General features: G+C 33.2%; 2 protein-coding genes across 3 annotated transcripts in view; one reads left to right on the top strand and one right to left on the bottom strand.

Moving 5' to 3' along the window:
- galene (potassium two pore domain channel subfamily K member galene) overlaps positions 1-22,876 on the bottom strand; it is a 222,863-nt gene that overhangs the window by 20,245 nt on the left and 179,742 nt on the right. The window lies entirely within an intron of this gene.
- On the top strand, positions 3,736-10,751 carry LOC145693130 (uncharacterized). The gene is made up of 4 exons (XM_081768858.1): positions 3,736-3,864; positions 7,212-7,443; positions 9,068-9,283; positions 10,466-10,751. Exons 1-4 carry the CDS (start codon positions 3,857-3,859, stop codon positions 10,646-10,648), a joined length of 639 nt encoding a protein of 212 aa, XP_081624984.1. The 5' UTR covers positions 3,736-3,856; the 3' UTR covers positions 10,649-10,751.

The raw sequence follows: 22,876 nt of genomic DNA, 5'->3' as shown, positions 1-22,876 counted from the left end.
ATGACGACTCATCCGACCATATAACACGTTTCCAGTTATCACGGTCCATTTTGCATGTTCGTGGCACCATTGGAATCGTACCAAAGCGTTATGGTGCCAGTAATACTAACTGTTTTATGCGCGGTTTGGCCCGAAGTCGGCTCTAATTGGCTAACAAACGCCACATGACCAGATATTGTGGTATGACGTTGTGTTCAATATACAATAAATAAATAAATACCTTCTAAATTTTGCCAGGGGTACCTTAGCTTTCCTTTTAAATTAACGGAGGAAACATAAGACCACATTCCTTAAACTTTTTGTTACCAAATTTTAAAAAAATCAAACGGCTGTAAGTTTGAAACGGGGTATATACGACTGTAAGTTTGAGTGATCCATTTTGTTCCCTTTCATGGGTAAATCATCAGAATTTCAAATTTCGGAAGTTTCTGACCTATTTTATCCTCTTTGATGAGGCTATATTACTTCATATGGTTACATAGTTGAGTACCGGTCAGAAGTGGTGTGGGTCAATGAAAACTTGACCCACCACCCATCGTGATCCATCAACCACCGAAACGGATTCTCATCAACTCTGACCCATAATCCATGCTCTTCTCTCCATTGACTAAAGACTTTGCACTCGTAATAAAACAAGTGACTGTGAAATTAATGTGATTACTGTGAAATTATCAGTAATTGGAGTTTGAATTTCTACAACACTCGATCACCACTCAATCGCTCAAGCACCGCTCTCCTACAATACCGCTGGACCTGACCTTCACGATTTAAAATGGTAAAGTGTTTGTCATGGGCCAAATTACGATGAATTTCAGTTTGATTATCATATATAATCATTTCCTTGTTGAATTACAGATACTTCTCATTGGAAAATAGAATGAAATTTAAAGCCTCAAATCAAGGTAAAGTAGACTAACGTAAAGGAAAGAAAAAGTGTAAAATTCGGCAATCTCAAAAGCCAAGTAGTAAGTCCTATTCCTACTATTACAATACAAATATCAATAGCAATATCCAAAAGTGCTTAAAGTTCTTTTTTCACTTATATATACTCATCTCAGGTAAGTAAATAGAAACAAATGAAAAAGGTAGAAAAATGGAGGCCTTGAAAGTAAAACTTAGACAAATTCACCACTGTTCAGAAGATGCTGTCTACAATCCAGTGAGTAGAATGGATCAGTGGGTCATGGTGGGTCGGTGGATCAGAATGGATCACAGTGGGTCACATACTATTGGCTCATGACTCACTGACTTATACACAAATCTTGATCCACTTGATCCACGACCCACTGACTTACAGCATTTCTGGTACAGGGATTTATTCCTTTTCATAGGACACTGACGTATTCCTTTCAAAATTTTGGAGGAATATGTTGGCCTACCCTTAAATTTGGTAATTGTCAAAAACCAATAATGGTTAAATTTTCTCTAGGACGCAAATAGGCATTATATATTTCTGTAAATTTGTTTGGTTCTGCTTTCTTTTTTTTATCACTTTCAGTAGCTAAGTATATGATTCCATTGTCTTTCAAAGGATATGGGTACATTGACGCTCTTATATTAACTTTTGGGAGGGATACTTTGGGTCACCCTTAACTTTGAGAGCTGTCAAAAAACCAAATTTGATAAGTATTCTTTGGGACTCGAATATACAATTCTGTAAATTTCGGTGGTTCACCTTGCATACTATATGATTTTTTTCTTAAAATGCTAAAAACTATATGTAAGTAACACTTTATATTTTGACAGGAATTTAAAATTTTGACTTGAAATTAGAATTAGTACGATTCCTCATGGTGCCCAAAAGTTGACTAACATGAGGTTTCATGGCAAGATATAACTATATCAATGAGTACAGGACATAGTCTGAAATCATTGGTGGAAAGTTATCTTTGGTGAAATCTGATTGATTGATTCCTTCCTTCTTCTAACTCCAAATTTTAGGTTTGAAGCCTGATAGGTAGACTAATGTATTAGTATACATTAACAATTTCACACTTTGAATGTTAGGATTGTACTTACAACTAAATCTATCATTGGTGTAAAAATTTAGAACTTGGAACCTGATACGTAATTTTTAAAAGCCTATGATATGAAACAATAACAATGTCTCGCTTTGAATTTTAGTTGCAACACATAGTCTAAGATAATTGGTGGAAAGTAATTCTTGATGTAATGGGATTGGCTTATCACTTTCAAAGCTTTGTTTAAAGGGCCTAGCGGATTAAGCATGTGAAAACTGCCCCCAAGCATATCTGCACTAAATTTACAGTATCGATTAACATTTATGAGAAACTCAGTTCCCAAATTGAATTTTTTTTTTCTCCTGAACGGCTGAACCGATTTGCATGAAAAAAGATAGGTGTTCTCAACAAGAGAAAAGTCGGAAAATATTTTTTGGAATTTTTTTGGGGTTGAAAATTGGTCAAAATTTTTTTTTGAAATTTTCAAAAAAAAATGTGGAAGACTAACTGGGACACCCACAATTTTTTGCCAGTTTTGTCTTGAGAGGGTCCCTAACAACATATATTTTTTTTCATTTTGTTTGCAAGTGTACCTCATAGTGAAAAAAGGCAAATACACATCTATGTGGTATACATATGATACACACTGTACACCACTAGGATAACCAATACCTTTGAATGGGGGGATGAAGTTGTTATAACATTGGAATCTTATAATAACAAGTATTTTTTTTGTCTTAATGGTAATTGGTCTCTGAGGATGAAGGGGGTTCTTGACCCTGTTCGCACCTCCCTTGGCTACGCCCCTGCTGTACATAACAGAAATTATACATTCCCGCATTTTGTGTTAATTTTGCATATAATCAATGTTCTGTTATATATATATATAGATCTTTGTTTAGTAATTGTTCTTGTTTTGTAACAGTTGGTTAATAATATGTCTGTTGTTAATAGGTATTTATGTTTAGTTTGTTTCGATGGTATTACTGTATATGTGTATTTAATATGATCAAATAAAGAATGAATTTTAAAAAAATAACCCTTATCACTGTTTTCGTCCGCTACTGAAACAATTTCGGTTTTCGTGAACAGAACTATTGGCTGCTGTTCTCACGTTGCTGCTATTGTGTATTATTTATCATATGCGAGATATTATCGAAAATCATTCGACCAGCTGAAATACTCAGTAAAATGTGTAACACACACACACACACACACACACACACACACACACACACACACACACACACACACACACACACACACACACATAAGTCCGGACCTAAAGGTCCTGGGGCTCTAAATCCATCCCTACCCTCACTCATATTGCACAACTGTAAATAGCAATTATGTATCTTATTAGTATATTTCATCAACTTTTAAAAGAATGAGCAGCAAATTACGACAGAATTACGCAGAAATTCAAGTTAATATTTACGTCCTTTATCTCAAGTGGATACTTTCGCTCGATGTTGTCTAAAAGCTACGCACTTGTACGTGTTACTAAGGGAAACGTGATTTTTTTTACTTTAAGTTCTTTATCGTAATTCATAAAGAAAACAATAGAACTTTTCCATTATGTTATATTGCTGTGAGACATTTTTTTGGCACTTTAGTTGACGGGAACAAACATCGTAGATACACAAAATGTCAACTACTAAGCTTATAATGTTTTGAACCCTTCTTATGTAAGCTATTCTGAGGAATAAACGTAATACCAGAAAACAAATCTTGATAAAATATTGTTTAATTGCGGTACAATAAAAGAATCATAAAATATAGTAGAAAAATACGCTGCCAACTTCCTTATAAAAGGAACCGGCAACATTACGGAGTTCAATTCAATCTCAACATCATATTAAGATTTGCTTGGAAAAAAAGTTGAATCTATAATCATGTTTAGGTAAGTTTTACATTATCCATAAGAATATTTAACACTTTTCTTATTTCTTTTAAATCAAGATTTTGCGGTATTCTAGGATGAAGTATTCATTGGTTGTATATACTTCAACATGCAAAAATTTATTTTTGGAACGATAGTTATTAAAGAAATAATGCTCTAGTTGCATTATTTTCAATTAACTTGTATTTGTCAGCATATGGAATCTAAATGCTATTTCTAACGTTATAGAGCTCTCTTCTTTTCTGCTGAAGATCCTAAACAATTGTTATACAAAATTGTTTAACGTTAAGATTATTCCCATCATCATATCGGGAATCGAACCTGCAACTATATATACACACAAAAAGTGATTTAGTTAGCCATTCAGCTATCGAAAAATTTCTTTATTTATTGTTCTATAGTACTACATGAAAACTAAATTGAAATTTTATTCAGTTCTTTCCAACTAGATATATGAGAAGTTCTAATTCAACAAAGTTTGGTTGAAGAATGTGAGAAATATTTGTAAAACTTCAGTAAAACAAGATTCATAATGAAGTTATTTTTATGCAAATAGCTCTCCTTGCCATTAAGACTCTTGAAATCTTGTATTTTAGTTTGATTACTGTGTAATTTCATAAGAATGTCATCAATAAATCAGAATCAATTTTATTAATACAAATATTCATTAAAACGAATACAGTACTTGCTACTGTAGAGTTTTAATAATTAAAATTTAAACTTGTAGATACAATACAAGGTAATATCATATTTAGAGGAAACAAACTTCCAGACTACAGATTAGATTTTTTCTAAAATGTCATTTTGTTTTAGATAACTTCTGCAATCTGTTCTCGTATAAACTATATAAACAGATACAATTTCTCTTTTTAATATCTTTAGAATAATTATGTTGTCCAATTAAGATCCATTTTTTTCTAGGATTTTATCTATCTATATTTATACATATCTATTTATCTATCTGTAAAAATATATATGAATTATCTCTTAGTACAGAAACTTGAACTGAACCCATACATCTGTTAGAACTTGTAGTTACTATTTAAAAACGTATATGTATTGATAGTAATAATAAAGTATAATAATTTATGTTAATTTGGCCACCGTTATAGCAGATGTTAGGAACATACCTACAAATGCTAATAACGAAATTTTACTTGAAAATAAAATTAATCTTAATATTTATTATTCTTTTGCAACGGCAATCCGTAAATCTGTCAAAATTGTAATTCAGAAGTTATATTCCACGTTCGTCTTTGAACACTTGAGAGATCCCTACTACTATTACTAAAAAAAAGAAAAAAGAAAAGAAAGAAAGAAAGAAAAGAAAAAACTCTTAATGGGAAAATACATTGAAGAATTCTTATAAAACGAGTTTTAAACTTTAAAGAAGTTATCTAGCTAAGTACAGAAATAAATTTGTGTATTGATTAAATTAATCTTCCTTCACAATAATATGCTCCTATATGGATTTTCTTCAGCAAATTCAGCTTAATACGTCTTTTTGAGCTTTATTAATTATACCTCATTTGTGAAACATATCTTACATCTAAAAAAATCTGTTAAATGTATTCTAGAACCGACCTTAAACACAACTAGCTTCCATTTACAATTACTATCAACTAATTAATCTCGATCTCAGCCATTCCTCAAATCAGGGGTTTACACGCCTATTTCCATGGTAACATTTATATTAAAACATATGGAAATGAAAACATATACAAGACTATGAATATAATCCGCCTATTTTTAATAGCCATCAAATTTCCTGGGTGAATAATTTTGAAAATATTTATCCCAATTAAAAGAAACGAATATTTAAATTACGAAAATACTAAAATGATATAATTCACATAATTCAGAAGAATTTTCCTAAATATATGTATTTCAATGGGTAACAAAATTGATCAGTAGTATTACTACACCCACATATGAGCTAGTCAAAGCAAAACATGAGTAATTGAAATAAACGGAAAATTGGAAGGATTGAATAAATATTAATACTGTAATACACGAAATTCGCAACAAATTATGATATTATATAAAAAATAAGACTGTAGGAAAAATTCAAATTGGGATTCCTACACCGCTGTGTCTCCTGTCAAATGGCAAGTGTAATTTCTTGAAATTATAAAAGATAATTCGAAGGAATATTAGTGAACACATACAACAATTACTCAGCTGTTGTACAAACAAGCTAGTTTCGTATCACATTGTGAAGCAACGATAGACTTTCAAACTATGAGAATCTAACTGAAAACGGAGGTAGTAAACCTACCATTCCTGGCTGCAATAGAGGAACGAGTTCTATGATGGAACTTACTTGTGCGGCACTGAATTCACACACATAAACACACACACACACACACACACACACACACACACACACACATATATATATATATATATATATATATATATATATATATATATATATATATATATATATATATATATATATAAACTGCATCTCGATGTTTATTATAAATTTTTCTCTATGGTGATCAATGTTAAAACCGGAAATTGCAGAGTTTTTTCCACTTCTAGTTAGAATAAAGAAATAAGGGTCTAATGGAATTTACTCTTGGGATACTGAACCAATATCCAAATACTATTTCTCACTGTCCTTTCTACCATTGTTACTCTAAGGAGATCAAAAATGAAACTGGAAGTTGTATTAACTTTCTATTACTTTGGTTTTAATAGAGAGTTAAAACTGAAATAGGAACATACTCATGGGACGTTAATTTGGTTCCAAAAACTACTTATGATTAACGTTATAACTGCAAATAGTTGATTTTTACCACTTTCAGTTTGAATAGAAGTTAATGAAGGAGTTTGAACTTTTGCTTCGGACAGTGAATTCGAGACCAAGTGCTTCGGACCAAGAAAACATTTATTGCTATTTATTACCGTTTTTGGTCTACAGATACAGGGACGAAGCCGCTATAATGGTTTCAATACTTACACTTAACGTAGTTTGAAAGTCTAATGATATTTCAGAATCCATCCCTTCACGCTAATCTTCTGATTTTCAGTTTTCCTTTTTCAATCACAGGGAAAAAGAACTAACTTCCATTCTCTTGATCTGCTGCGCTCAGTGACGTTGCCTAGCTATGTTAGAAATTCTAATAAACTTGATCATACCTATAGACAAAACTTTAGGTAACAAGTAGTTAAATTCTCTTAAGTAATTAACAGAAACCATTAATTCACTGTTGCCATCAGAAATATAACTTATCTAATGCTTGATTAATCTTGTTAGAGGAATTAAGTTGGGTAATGTAAAGGTAGGTTCCTAATTTAGCTCGAATTTGCACTTAATGGGGTAATATTTCCTTCTACAGGATTGCTATTGTTCTGTTCGCCATACTTTGTCTCACTACTTCAACTGTGCATTGTGGAAGCAGTAGCAGCAGCAGCAGTAGTAGCAGTGAGTCTATCAGTAGCCAGAGTGTAAGCAGTGAATCTTCCAGCAGCGAAAGTCAATCTTTGGAATTAGAAGAGAAGTTAAGAATTCGAGACGCATTACTAAATCTTATCTATGGAGGCAATGCTGGAGCAAGTGCAAACGGGTTGGTAAGTAGGAACAAATTTAATATTTATCATAAATCTGTAACTTAGTCTAATATTATATGTTGAAAAATTTTCAAGCTTAAATTATTAAAAAATAAATCTTGTAAACGAACAATTATTTTCGTTACATTTATAATTTTGTCCTCTTGGCCTCGTATTTATTCAAGCTCTCAATTCATCCTAAATAATAATAATAATAATAATAATAATAATAATAATAATAATAATAATAATAATAATAATAATAATAATAATAATAATAATAAAGGTAAAGCAGTATAACTATTATGTTACAATATGTTTCAATTTTGTGGAGAATACTCAAAATGAGAATCAAAGTAATAACTTGGTAATAGGTGGAATTTTGATGGAACCAGTTATAGTTGTATTTTTCAAAAGTTCAATTAAATTCTTAATACTGAACAAAATGTCCATAATACATTTAATTTTCATGGCCCTAAAATAAACACAAGTAAACAGCAACAGCCTTTTCTATACACATTTTTTAATAGACTAATTTTCAGTATTGGTTTTGTGTATCTTTGAGACGAATCGTATTGTGTTTTGCAAAATTACTATAAAGCGTTATAAGGGAAATTAGTTTTATCAACATTTAGATTTAAATCTTAAAGATAGATTTTATTGTAATTTATACGAGGGAAAAAAATGGTAAGATTTTATTTTAAAGGATGGATGTAAAAGGATATGTTGAGAAAGTAATGGTACGTTCAGCTTTGTCTAAAAATATAATTTACAAATATGATCTACTAAACACCTTGAATTTAAGAAATTGCATGAATTTTACTGGATCGGCATGAATTGAATGTCATAGTGAGAAGGTGGTATGCAGAAAAGATTGTGTTGTTTACCTTCAAATCAGTACTATCAGTACTATTTTAAACATATACCGAGGTTATCTTAAAAATTTATAGTAAGTTCTCATGAAACACATGAAAGAATCACATGTATTGATCAAATAGGTGAAGAAGCAATACTTGCTAATATTTATATACAAAAATGTTACGTTTATGTGTTCATGGCCTATTTCTTTTGACAATAAAGCCTCCGAAACCACAAACTCTAGAAACGTACCGCTTTCACTGGTCGATTTAAAAATTTTGTGTAGATTTTCAGTTATCATGGAAATTTATAAAAAAAAAAGTGAAGTTATTTTTCTATTCAACATCTTATGAGTTATAAACTTAACCTTGTCACTTGGGTGTTGCTAAGGTTGATATCCATGTCTTAGGCAACCGATAGAAGAGCTAGTACAACGGGTTAACGTACATTGTAGGCGCTCTGATTTAATCTGAATGACAGCATCTAATGCCTGCTAATAACTTCAAAGCTCTGTAGAGCCGCAATTAGGCGTACCTGGATATATATTATAAGAAAATATTTCCACTTTACATCGTCTATCACTTCTTCAAGTTTGCCACGAACTCATCCCAACATCTATATATAAAATGATGTTTATGTGTTTGACTGTAGCAATTCATTTTCTTTCTAATTCCTTTTTGTGCCTGTAAAAGGACATGTACGGATATAGTGAGGAACTGAGAAGGAGACCTATGCTTATATTAGATGTAGGTTCAGCTAATAATAATCATCTTGATTCTTTTCTTAGGTGCGATCTAGGCGACAAACTGGAGATAATGGAGAAACAACTAGCGCTGCCTACTCTAACATACAAGACCCAGTTACTCTTGTTATTGTTGGAGGAGTAAGCCTAACCCAAAGAGGAGCAGCTGCACCCGTCAGAATCCAAGGCTACGTATCTAATCTACCAGTTGGAAACCACGTTCTTACCTGGAATCGTAGTGGAGCATGTCAAGGAGGAGCTGTAAGTACGAGTGTCAAAATAATTTCATCTGATTTATTGATCTGATTAAGATCGAGTCCGTTGAACACCCCGAGCACCGAGCCTATGTACAGATGCCAGGATTTAGTAATTATGTGCGGTATAAATCTCTATTCGGGATTTATCAAAGAATTAGTATTCCCACGGGAGATCGATCACACTTACAGAAAACACACGCGTTAGATACTTAGATACCAAGAGGACTGATTTTCAAAGTAATATTGATGATGTTTTCCTATCATGGTTGCTGGTTATTTCCAGATTGCTACATCAAAGAAAACTCACATTGACTCACTATTTATTAACGGTGTTCAAGATTGAGATTATACATTATCCGGAGATTATACATTAGAAACTTTTAGACCAGAAGATGGAAATTGAAGAAATATTGTAATGGAAGTTGACTGAAGCGTATTAAAGATACAATCCCAATGTTTACTTGATGAGACTGAGGAAACCTCTGAAAAAAAAGATTACAGTCAAGATGACCATCACAGAGTTCGATCCAGATTATAAGGCAAGAGCTCTAACTATTCACCTACATCCGCTAGTCCCAAAATTATTTAACGAAGAGCATCTTTGGGCTGTATCTTTGAAAGCAAACAAAATTAAATCTGAAACAATATATATATATATATATATATATATATATATATATATATATATATATATATTCAAAATTTATTTACACTTTTGGAAGGGTAAATTCACATTAAAAATGACAAAATCACATTTTACAGCAAAGTTTTTGAAACTTATTAATAAAGTTTTAATGTATTGTAAATTACACAAAACACCAAAAATATTTGAAGAAAAGATCGTATTTTATATAACATTTTCTAATCTAAACAGATAAAAATTGAAGACCTGAATTGCATAACATCCCAAATTCACTCTGTTTCTTCGGATTTTGCGGTTTTTGGTTTTTTATGTTAGCATCTATGTTTTAAGGGCTATTCACTTGCATAATACGTAAATCCAAATCAAAAACCCCGCTTTTTTTAAGAAAAAAAATCAGCTAAACAGAATTGTATGCCAAGTATAATCTTGTCTTTCTTCTAAAATCACAAAAGTACTCCGGTGGACTTGGGATGTTCTGCAATTCAAGTTTTCAATTATGGAAACTATATTTTATATTTATTTTACTCTATTTTCATCTTATAGATTGCTCTTGGAAACCTTGTCACCTACGCTAACGGAGGAGCCAATATCTCTTTGAATTCAACTGCTATTTCTTTGGATCCTGCAAGCTCTTCATACGCCGTTGGAGGAAGTATTGTTGTAACAAATACAGCTGGAAATGTTCAAGCCTGTGGAACTGTTAATCCTAAAACTACTCAAGGTTAAAGACCGAAGAATGTAATGGAATTTGAAACATTTTGTTTATGGACTGTACATATGTAAATATATATTTTACGTAACTCAGCAAATAAAAATTAAAAGAAAAGCACGTATACATTTTATATACCTATATATTGTAGTGCTCCACTACGTGCGTTACAACAGTTAATTCTATGGCTTGATTTGCAATCCGCAGGTCATTTTAATGTTATGAAAGTTAGTTTTAAAACAGTTGAGAAATTTATATTGTTTAATTAATTTTATCAGTAGTACCCAGATTATATATCTGTACTTAAGTTCATTTGAAAACATCTTTATAAATAGACCATGAACACTCTGGAAGAAACTTATTCTCGGAAGTGAAAAAAAAGAAAATATATTATTCTGTTATTGAAATAAATACGTTTTATATTCTGCAATTATTAAACTTCAACGAAATTTATAAAATTTGTGCAGAGAAAGAATCGCAACGAAACAAATTATTGAAGAAATTCTATCTTCAGTGTGAAGTGAACTAGATAACATTGCCTGAATAAGAATTGATTATTTTTGTAATAGAAAGATATGACAAACAAAATGATAGCTTAAATCTTTTAGGCTTGAGGGTCCTATTCCCTCAACACCACCGAAGCCTTCGGACATGATATAATCTTCATATGGATAATTCTGTCAAAATTATCAGTACTAAACATGCAATAATAGTTGATAAAATTCCCGTACTTCAATAAGTATTGCAGTATGTATTCTAAAATGATGGTAAGTTTTCTGATTATTACTGAATACGTCTTTCTTTTATCTGGATCTTTTGCAATGTATATCAGGTCAAGAAAATATTGGATGTGCTGTGGTGATTCATGGGTATCGAAGCGAATATATATATATCTAACGAGGAATTTCATAGTTATTCTCCAGATTTTCTTAAGGCTATCTAAATAGAACACAAATATGTCTTCTTCGAATTTTAAAAATGTATTAAAGGTGAAGTTAAATATTACGTAGTAAATATGAAATACGAATGAATTACTTTGATATGACCGCAGAGGCATATCGCATCTTGTATGAATAGTAGATATTTATTGTATTTTGTGATTCGTGGAGATAGTCATGCCTATTAACTTAGGGAGAATAGGAACTGATTTACTAACGATGTGTATATTATTGTTCTACCATCGTATTTTTGTTCGCTGTCGACTTTAATAGCCCGCTTGGATCAACAATGATAAACTTATAATCACTCATCATCGCACTTCTGTTACTAAGAATAATATCTACCATCCTACTTCAACTACTACTGCTGATGTTGTTATGTATCATGTTATGAAATCTAACCTCACATAATCTACCTTTTTTTATTTTTTTCTACTAATATTCATAAATTAAATAAGAAGTATGGAAATTTTATACAAATTGAGATTCATCATAGAAGATACATACCGGAGTTGTCCATAGCCAAGAATTACATCAGAAATCCTTGATTATTTTCTTTTGTTTTCTTTTGTATCTGTTTCTTGTATTAATATTAGTTTTGGTGATAATATAATATCAATTCTATTCTAAATTTTTGGTTATTGTCTATTAAGATCTTTGTTAATAATTTGTTAATAACGTATCATGCTGCCCTCTGGATGATGGCTCCAGTATGTCGTCTTTAAGTCCCAATCCAACGTGTCACACTCGATATCAACGAATCCGGAATGAAATAATCTACAGATGCGTGTTCTTACGATCCCTGTCAAATAGAAGTTTTCCGTTGCGCAATACTACTTATTTCGAAAGACAGGAGCTACATAGTGTGTTGAACAGTGCTTATTACAATATTAACACGAAAATGAAATGGCAGCAATATGCCAAACCAAACAATTAACAAGGATTGTTCCGGGAGTAAGGTTTTTAGAAGTGTTTATCTTTGCAGATAGCATCAGAATCTGATACTGATAATGAGCCAATAGAATTAGAATCTTGCTGCAAATATCAGTGTAATTTTATTATAAAACTAAAGATTGGTCACTCTAAGAAGGGACATATGCAAACCGTGACAGTTAGATATTTATGAAAATTAGTACTCTGACTAACTGTGGATCACTAATTGTCGTGGTGATAGTCACTCGGTGCGGAAATATCTTGTTTACCTGCTACGTATAATATATATACCAAGCAGTGGCTGGGTGAGGTTGTGCCAAATAATACCTCAAAAACTCCAAAAAAAGGCAGAAAATGAAAAATGTATTCAGGTAACCTGATAACTACGGGAGGTGGACAAGTAACCAAGAACACTGCAGTAGTGTCACATAAACAGTGTTGCCATCCCTACTCAAACTTATATTTATTCAAATAGAACGTATGCAATTTTATAACATTAAATCAGTTGGTATTAAACGTAAAAGGAACTAAATAAAAGGTGGGTTATCAGTGTTGGCAAATAAGGGAGATATGAGGCTCTAAATTTGAGAAATTATGGGGATAGGAATTAAACTAAAACACGCACAGCATCAGTGACTAACGGACTTGATACATTATTCACCAAAAAGGGCACATGTTAGAGTAGCCGTAGAAAGAAGTGCCATGTGACATTGTGTGGAAATGGGAACAAGTCTTCCTTTAGCGCAGCGATTCCAATTCCATTATGTTAGGAACCACCCCGAAATTTGCCCGGTATGAATGAGAAAACCCCAGAAGAAGACTCACTTACAATTGTTGGCCTGAAAAAGCTGTTACACTTTGCGACCGGGAATCGAACTCGGCACCACTTGCACCAAAGGCGAGAGCGTTAGCGACACTGCTGGGATATTGGTAGCAGCTGTTTTCAATAACACAAACTTTAAGATAAACAAAATTATACTGTTCTGAACATTCTACTATTACTAATTCTACTACTGCCACTACAAGTATTACTACTACTGTAATAATAGGTCTAATAATAATAATAATAATAATAATAATAATAATAATAATAATAAGAAGAAGAAGAAGAAGAGAAAACGAAGAAGAAGAAGAAGAAGAGAAGAAAGCGAAGAAGAAGAAATATAACAAAATCTAAAGCTATAACAAATTATAGTTTAATACTACCTTTGGAAAGAAGAAGTGTAGGCAACCAGTTAACGTTGTGATCTGGCGAGCAAGCATGCCAGAACGAAATTGTTGACCATAGCTCCTGTCCTAACTATAAATAGTGGCTGCGAAACCGGCTGTGACTCTCCCCCCATGTAAAACCAAAGAACAAGTCCTATGGGAATCAAGTTTCATAACTTGAGGAAGTCCACACACATTGCGGAGTTTTTGGTGCCCTTATCTTTGCCATTGTCTATAACTTTGTTAAAAGAAGTATGGCTCTACCAATATTACCTGAATTATGGAAATGATATGATAAAAATTTAGTTTAACATATCAGTTATTTGTCCTGAAGGTTAAAACAATTATTTTAGTAATAGATACAATGTATCTAGAATTATATTAGCGTTTAATGAACATCTCAAGTTATTTCTAATACGTTTGTTACAAACATTCATTAATAGTTAGAACCTGTATGTCATCATCATCATCATAGGTATTCTGCCTTTATTGGCAGGTCACTTGCTGCAGCTGAGAAGCTTCCATGCTTCACGGTCCTCCGCTAACCTTTTCGTCTTCGCGTATGATCTTTCTGTTTTAATATCATCCATTAATTGTAGTCTCCTTCGCCCCCTCTCTCTCTTTCCCGCCACCATACCCTCTAGGACGTCCCTCATGATACAATCTCTTCTTAGGCAATGTCCCAACCAGTTTCTCTTCCTCTTCCTAATAATATCTAAAAGTGTTCTTTTCTCACCCACCATTTCTAACACTCTCTCATTCGTTTTCCGCTCGACCCAACTAATTCTTTCCATTCTTCTCCACACCCACATTTTGAAGGCTTCCAGTCTATTTTCGTCACCTTTACGTAATGCCCACGTTTCCGCCCCATACAGTACAACACTCCACACGAAGCATTTTATGAGTCTTTTTCTCAACTCTTTGTTCAAGGTCCCACAAAACAGACTTTTCTTTCTTTTAAAGGCTTCTTTCGCCATTCCTATCCTTGCTTTTATTTCACGTTCGCATTTCATGTCATTACTAAGAATCTGTATGTAATGCTGTGTAATTCATATATGAGTGAACTGTGTTATTTTCCTGCAGGTTGATTCGCCTCCTCGTCGTAGCATTCTGTTTGAGTAATTCCCAGGTGCATTGTGGAAGCAGCAGCAGCAGTGAATCCATCAGCAGTATCAGCGTAAGCAGCGAGTCCTCCGAAAGTCGCTCTTTGGATTCTGAAGAAAGACGAATTCTTCACGAAGCTTTACATTCGCTCATCCACGAGAATTTAGGATACAAAACGGTACGTAGCTACTGCTTCTGTCTTTCTGTAGATTTCATCTAGAGAGTACAACCGACTTCCAATAGGAATATTAATTTTTGACCATTCAATATTAGGACTATGGGAAGTTAACCTCACCACATTCAAAAATTTAGAAACTAGATAGCAATAATTAAGTCACAATTTATTCCAATTTGTTCACTATGTCCAATAATTAGTTCACACTTACTTACGGAGACAGAGAGAGACCAAATTAAGGTGGATCTAACTTCACACTTGCATATTCAGAATCAATTCAAACCACTACCCATATTTAGGCCACAGTTTGTTCCAAATTTTTCACTATGTTCCATAATTAGTTCAGCCCTAGATTGGGATACAGCGAATAATTAAGGATAAATTTGGGACAAAGATAGAATTTTGATTGATTCTGCAACATTGAGTATGTAAGTGTGATGCTGGTGCCTTAACTTGTGTGAAACACTCTCTCTCCATTAATAAGTGTAACAGATATCTTAAATAATTTAGGCCTATTCCAGTATGGATCTTAATAAATTAAGTATTAATACTGTATATCGTAAATGGAACATACGGATGAAGCGAAAGAAGCAATCAACACCAAGTATGATAGTGTTTAAAATTTTAATATAAAATATGTAAGATATTTTTATGCAAATATTTGAATCTGATGACGTTTAGTTTTAACTGAGCGATTTAACCAGGGAAGCCGCTGCTGCCCTTATAAATTTGGTGCGGGGCTGAGCCCCCTCAGGTCCCCTAAATTTAATGACTACTCTAAGATGGTTATATCTCTAGAATCAGGTACGTGCGCAGGAATTTATTTCGAGGAGTATCCAAAACTTTTGGAGGTTCCAAATTCAATATGATAATGGGGTCTAAGTTATAATAAATCTGTAAAATCACTCCTAATATTAGACTAAATTTGCAGAAAAGTCGGGATTTCAGGGGAGCCCAGATCCCCAGGGCCGGATTTTAATGAATATTACACGCATGTGGCTATATACCCTTCATTCCATTCTCTCAGATTCTAGGTCAAATATAAAAGAACAAAATGCAGAAACAAATTTTTAATTATTATTATTAATAATTATTAATAAATAATTATAACCTTGCGAAATTCAGAAATATGGAATATTATAATGATTACAACCTCTATTTCCTCCTGTTCCACGTCGAATTTTCGAAAATCCTTCCTTAATGATAAATTACGCCACAAATCATGTGTATTTTCCAAATTAATATAGCTATAAGAAATTTTATAGCTTAGTAGTTTGGTTTAGGAGTTGGTCAGTCAAGACTTCTCTTTTTATATAGAGAAATTTCAGTTAAATTAACTATTGAAAATTATAGAAGAATACAAAGTTAGCAAGTCGCTAATTAGTTTAGATGCTACATATTTACTATGACACATCAATTTGATGAGAAAATTTAATACAATTCTTGCAATATTAATGTTGATTTATGTATAAATAGTTCTCCGCGAGTCACATTTATTGTGTAATATAAGTTCATTATTCCAGCTATTCTAATTTTATATAGCTTTCCCACTGCTTCATTTTGTCACATTTGTGTGGAATTATATAGAATCAGTCGTATTCTGTTTTTACTCCATAAGTTTGTCGCCTTTGTAAATTGAAAATTTTCTGTGGAACCAGAGCAGATAACTGGTGGAAACAAGTTTTATTGTCTTCTATCACTTCACAAAGATTCCTGAATCCAAGATAAGCAATTTTTCTGTCAAATACACAAGTGAAGAAATACCATACAGTGAAATACCTAAGTGATATGTTAAAAAGGCAGATTGAGAAAAAAAAATAGATTCTCACCTACGGAAAAAAAAATTCGAAGGTTAATTTGGGGTCACATTCTCGCATTATCTATGCTACGAAGAATTATCATAGTAGATGGTATTTTTTCATTCTATAAACTATAAAGTAATTGCATATTGCATTCAGAAGAGGCACTCTATGTAAAAATAGCTTACAGTAAGATTTTTCGTACAACAGATCAGCTCATTTTGACAATAGAAATGATTTAACCTATAGTGTTAATAGGAATCTCCTTACAAAAGTCTTACAGCATTGTGGTAAAAACTTACTTGTACATTTTTCCACAAAACGGTTAGAACAAAATGTTGGTTAAATTATTATACATAGTAACAGTGTTACTATTCCAATTACACTAACTGAGTCAATCTTTTTCTTTTGATTAGGGACGATCTAAGCGAGCAGATGGTGTTAATAGAAGTTACTGGACAGGATCAAGGTTTCGAGCAGCCTACTCCAACCTACAAAACCCAGTTAGCAGATTCATTATTGGCGGTGCAACTCTTATCCAAAGAAGAGAAATTGAACCTGTCATAATCAAAGGCCATGTATCGAATCTGGCATTGGGGACTCATGCTCTGACGTGGAATCCTAGTGGATCTTGTAAAAGAGGAACGGTAAGTTTTAAATTAGCAGCTATAGTCCTACACACAAAGAACATATATTTTTACTTCACTGATGTAATTGATGCATTTTAAACACTTACAAATGTTTAATTTCATTTTCAATAGGTTTGTGTAGTTTACAGATGGGAGTAAATTTCGTTCGGACGATTTTTTGGATTTTCATGATTTGTTCTTATTTCGTCTATAATTCATTAATTCTACAGTATGACATACATTTTATCACAAAATGTTGGAAGGATAAATTATTGGTAGGGGCGAGTTTTGTTTGGACGAATTTCTTGAAAATGCCCATAGGGGTAAGTTTTTCAAGAACACCTACGAGTACAACGACGTTGTTCATTTCATAAAAAAATTATATATTAAGATAGTATAATCTATTTTTCATGTAATTCATTAGCGTAATTTCTACAATCTATTTCTTTATGAGAATTTTGTTCCATTTCTAGAAATAATAGTTTCATCAATATCCCTACAGTATGGCATGATTAATAGGAATGAAAACATATGGTGTCCAGCACCCTTTTTTAAGTAGATGATTAAACATTTTTATTGACTAAATCATGCTGTATATTTTGTTGTTAAGCAAATATTGCATGGGTTCCATCAATGGATCTGTATATAGAAATATACTGGAAACAAAAGACTTTACTTCAATCTCATTGTGTCTTATTATCAAGAGAAACGCGGCTTTACTAGACGTTCTAACGATGGAGAACACTAAAAATATAAAATAAATTCTTCATGTTAGACTTTCAGTTCCCTCAGACCCTTCCGTTTGCTTTTTAAGTTGTCGCAAACACGGAGGAATTTAAGTTAAAATATCAGTATTTTTGGTTTAAGAAATTTGAATATTTATTTACGCAGAAACAAAACCCTTTATTGAATCATACCCGCCATCAGAATTGATAATAATGTACCCTTTTCTAAGTTCTTGGTCTACCCAAAGGCCTCTTTCGCAAAGCCTTTCCAATTAAACATTCATGTAACCTCCACATAAGTACTTTGTATGAGAATAACTTGTCTTTCCCGTGTTCATTTTTTAAATCTAACTATTCGCACTGTAAGCGGATTTCCTCGATGTGTGAACTTCGCAAATTCATCTGTTCGTCTACTTTTGGAACCAAAATTTCTCTCCAAATTTTGTTTCTGGAAACTTCCAGTCTGTGCTCTTCTCTCTTTTAGAGACCAACGTTTTGCAATAATTCAGCAAAACAGGCTAAGCTGTTTTTCTTATAGATTTGACTTTTAATTTCTTCAATAATAATAGATTTTCTACGGAATAAGACCAGCATTTCTCATAAAATATGTCAAATTATATTCACACATTTCAAAAACTATCTCTAGGAATAATCACAATCTTGATGGATCTTCTGAGAGCATATGACGATTGGAAATTCAGGCTACTGATCTTATGATCGTGAATGGGTAAAACGGAAACATACTCTGTGTTACTTGTGACTGCACTGAACTGATTAAAATATTTATACACAAACTTTTTTGTTTGTTTGTTTGTCTTATAGGTAACTTTGGGAAACTTGTACACATATGCCAATGGAGAAGCCAATATCGCAGTGAGTTCCACAGCTATTTCTTTGAATCCTGCGAGCTCTTCATACGCTGTTAGAGGGAGCCTTGTTGTAACAGATGCAGCTGGAAATATTCAAGCATGTGGATTAGTTAATCCTAAAACTACATATGGTTAAAGAGCAAACCATCCTACGGAAACGAGAGAATTTGGATTATACTGTATATATGTATACCTGTATATATTTTCATGTTTCATTTGACAAATAAAGGCTGAAAGAAAACATATATGAACGTTTTTAAAACCTTATGATAGGTATATTATTGGATTAATAGGTAATAGTGAAGAGCTCTTGGAAGATGAGAAAATTTGTTCCTTTTTAATGCAATTTCTAATATTGTGAAAGTATTTATTCGAAATGTTAATCAATTTGTCAACTTGCTTCAATGTGGAAATTTATTGTTATAACATAGGACATAGGGGTTTTAATTCCTATCATTCCTTTTGTTATGACTTAGCTAATAAAGACCAAAGCATTGTATCAAAGTGTATGAAATGAAATGAGGAAAGTATGTAATTCATTTTTGTTGAACCCACTGTTTTACCAGAACTCGATTTATGGAACAAACATAGCTACTTTCAACTAAGATCTTCATAGTAGGATGGTGTTTAGATGTAAGAAGTTCCTTTAAAAAAAAGAAGAGGAAAATATCAAGTAGTTTTCACATAGATCAAACACTCCATTCCATATTCTTGAATGTATTTTGACATAAAAGTCCAGGGAAAATAAACGAAAGATTCGGGATTTCCAGAATATGAATCCACACATTCGATCAATCATTAATTATATAATAAATCACCACAATTTAAAGATTATAACTACTTTTGTATGATTCTGCTAATGATGAGGTTCATTTATTCAAAAGTTCTTCATTAAAAACAAATAAAACAGCAGTAAATAAAAGAAGCAGCTGTACCCGTTGTTTTATAAAGAAGGCACGTACCTTCAGGAATACATGCGGCCAGGCATTGTTCTGAAGTAATATGGTATCTGGAGTTGTCTGAAAGGAATGTGTGACCTTAGCACGTAGAAAATCACTGATATAGAGGTTACTAGTTTTCCTCAATACGTGACAGCAGAGATAGTGATATACTGATGGAGCTTCACATCAACACACATAACGCTCGACCATGATGACGCTTGATAATTCAAGCTGGCAGATTGAGCTCGTCACAATAGCATCTAATGTATACGAAGCCACATTGTAGGACAGATTACAACAGGATTTGTCTATCTCACAGCATGTCAGTGACGGTGTTTAGACAATCATTCTGTCTTGAGGCGATTATGGTTCCGAGTCCATGGAAGCCAACACAAAGTTATCCGTGCTATCAGTGCAACATTCAACAGGGGTCATCAAACAGTCGATACACAAAAAGTTCACACCCGTTACCGTACTTCAGCGTCGAATTAATACTGTGGAAGACGCTGCTCGATAGACCATGGCCATGCGAACAAGATGCTTTTCATGATTGAGTGGTTCACTGACTGAATACATTTATGTTCTGTCCATTGCATGTATACACCCGTCATTGTTGTGGGCACACGGCTGTACGCGCTCTAATTTCGTGTTACTAGAAGGCCGTCTTTCCAAAGACTGAATACATCCTGTTCGAACTCAGTCTTGTTTCTATATTTTACTTTTTGACTTTTTTGCGTAATAAACGCTTGCTCACACGTTTCCGGTTCACTTGTTCTGAGCATGCCTCGTAAATCGCTCCTAGCCGTGCGCTGTCTCCCTGGAAATGTAATTGTTTATTGCACATACGCTGCCGTAGAAATCCTGTTGGTATGAATGCATTCCTTTTTACAATTTTTACAAACGCAATATCATATTTCAAACGAATGATTAGTTTAACCACATGTTATTATCTACAAGATAATTGAGGCCTGCTTCCGAACAATGGAACAAGCGCAAATTTGAGGAAAGCTGTGATTTTTAGTTTAATATCAAGATTTAGACTTCCCAGATCGTGTCTCAGTAACTTCTGGAACCTTTCTGTTGATGCAAAACTGGGTGGAACAACGGAACACGTGCATAGTCCTGGATGGGAGCAGCATGAGCTGCAGATTTTAAAATTATTTGTCCTGTACAATTTTCAGTGGCGTTTGTCCTTTATTCGGCCGCACACCTCCATTAGGAAATAAAAATGTTAATGAATGTGAACTAAATTACTGATATCATGATTGATTGGTTATTAGTGTTGCTTTTGTATTACCACGGTTATTTGAGACGGAACTTACTGATTGGTAAGATCCGAACATCTACTCGGAATTTTGTGCGTGTCTTTGTAGGCTCACAGGAATTGAAAATATGCCTATACACAGAAAAAGCATGTACTTGCCCTGCAAGAAATTCTGGTATTATGATAGCACGAATTTCCATATGATAACACGATATAACACGAAATCACATAGCATGACTTGGGGTAAAACTCGTAAATCTGCACCCCAGAGGTGAGCGTTTTTGTGCTCACTTGTATCTAAATGAAGCCTGCATCTAGCCTGCTGTGCATGATCCTAAATCCCATTTCCGACAGAATTAAATTTTCAATGAAATGACTGTCCTAACATTGAACCAACTTTTCCTTCTAATGTTTAGTTCATGTTTAAAGTCCGAAGTTTAATAATAAGGATTATGGAATAGTTTATTACATTATTGGATTATGGAATAGTTATTTGTCAAACTTTTTTAAAAAATGTACAAGTATAGTACATAACATACACAGTATCTAAGGTAATACTAAATTTGGAATCACAATTTATTGCCCTTCAATCAACCTTATATTATATACTTATTAGATAATTGGTGTTAACTGGTACAAAAATAAACAACAGTACGATAAGATTGGCAGCTTAATAAATAAATCGTAAAATGCGGGTTAAAAAGTTCCTTATAAAAGGGAAATGCAATTGTGAGACGTTCAGTTCAGTTTCCCATTGCCACAGACTAAGAAGCGTGTCTTGCTATATTTTAGATTTTCTCCTGAGAACATACATACAACAGGATGTTTAGGTAAGGTTTTCTCTGCTTTTTATTTTCATTATTATATTCTTAGAGTTGCCTTTTAGCTTCAATTGACAAACTATTTCATGCTGAATTTGTACTGGGTGTCTCACATAATACCTATACGCCTCACGCACGAGATTCAAGTAACACTTTAACAGCAACAATGAATACATAATAGTAACATTAAACAGTTACCTATTTATAAGAGATGCTGGAAGTGATGGCCATGGGCATCCAGGCATCACTGATCTTGTTTGATGACGTTACCAGCAACACGCTGTAATTCTGCAGGCGTGATGTTAATTTCTCTAGTAATGTTCCGTTTAAGATCGTCTATTATGTGAAGATTGTCAGCCTGTCCTTCTTGATGGAGCTTGTCTTTATGTAAAATTCCAAAAATATCAATTTGCTGTTCTAATGCAAACTACCCCATTTCTGTCACAAATGTTCCTTGTTACTACAAGCACTGATTCAGCACATAACACATTGCAACAACTCAACAATACGAGCTTAACTGACGCACGAACACACTGCTGCACTCAACTTTTCGATAAAATGAAGTGTAGTCAACTTTCGAGACAGTGTTGTCACCCCACAAGCAATTCAACTAGAGATGATTAACCGGTACGTGCAGCGTGCCGGTTTCATGTGGGACACCTTATATTAGGAACCTACAATAGTTAGACTATATCAATCTGCATACACTAACAGCTCATCACCTGAAGAAGTTTAAACTCCTTGTCAGATTGGCGAAGGGAGAGAACATTATGGCAAATACACGGGGAGGGCGGAGAGGGCGACCGCGAAACGATTGTTAGTTTATTTTGTAGCAATT

This window comes from Thermobia domestica, chromosome 8, assembly GCF_964235325.1.
Source record: "Thermobia domestica chromosome 8, izTheDome1.hap1.1, whole genome shotgun sequence".
Classification (NCBI taxonomy): domain Eukaryota; kingdom Metazoa; phylum Arthropoda; class Insecta; order Zygentoma; family Lepismatidae; genus Thermobia; species Thermobia domestica.
This window is presented reverse-complemented; position numbering and strand designations above follow the sequence as displayed.

Coding starts and splice junctions, on each gene's coding strand:
- LOC145693130 (XM_081768858.1), top strand. Junction 7,444..9,067: donor GAGCAAGTGCAAACGGGTTG/GTAAGTAGGAAC, acceptor TTCTTTTCTTAG/GTGCGATCTAGGCGACAAAC. Junction 9,284..10,465: donor GAGCATGTCAAGGAGGAGCT/GTAAGTACGAGT, acceptor TTCATCTTATAG/ATTGCTCTTGGAAACCTTGT.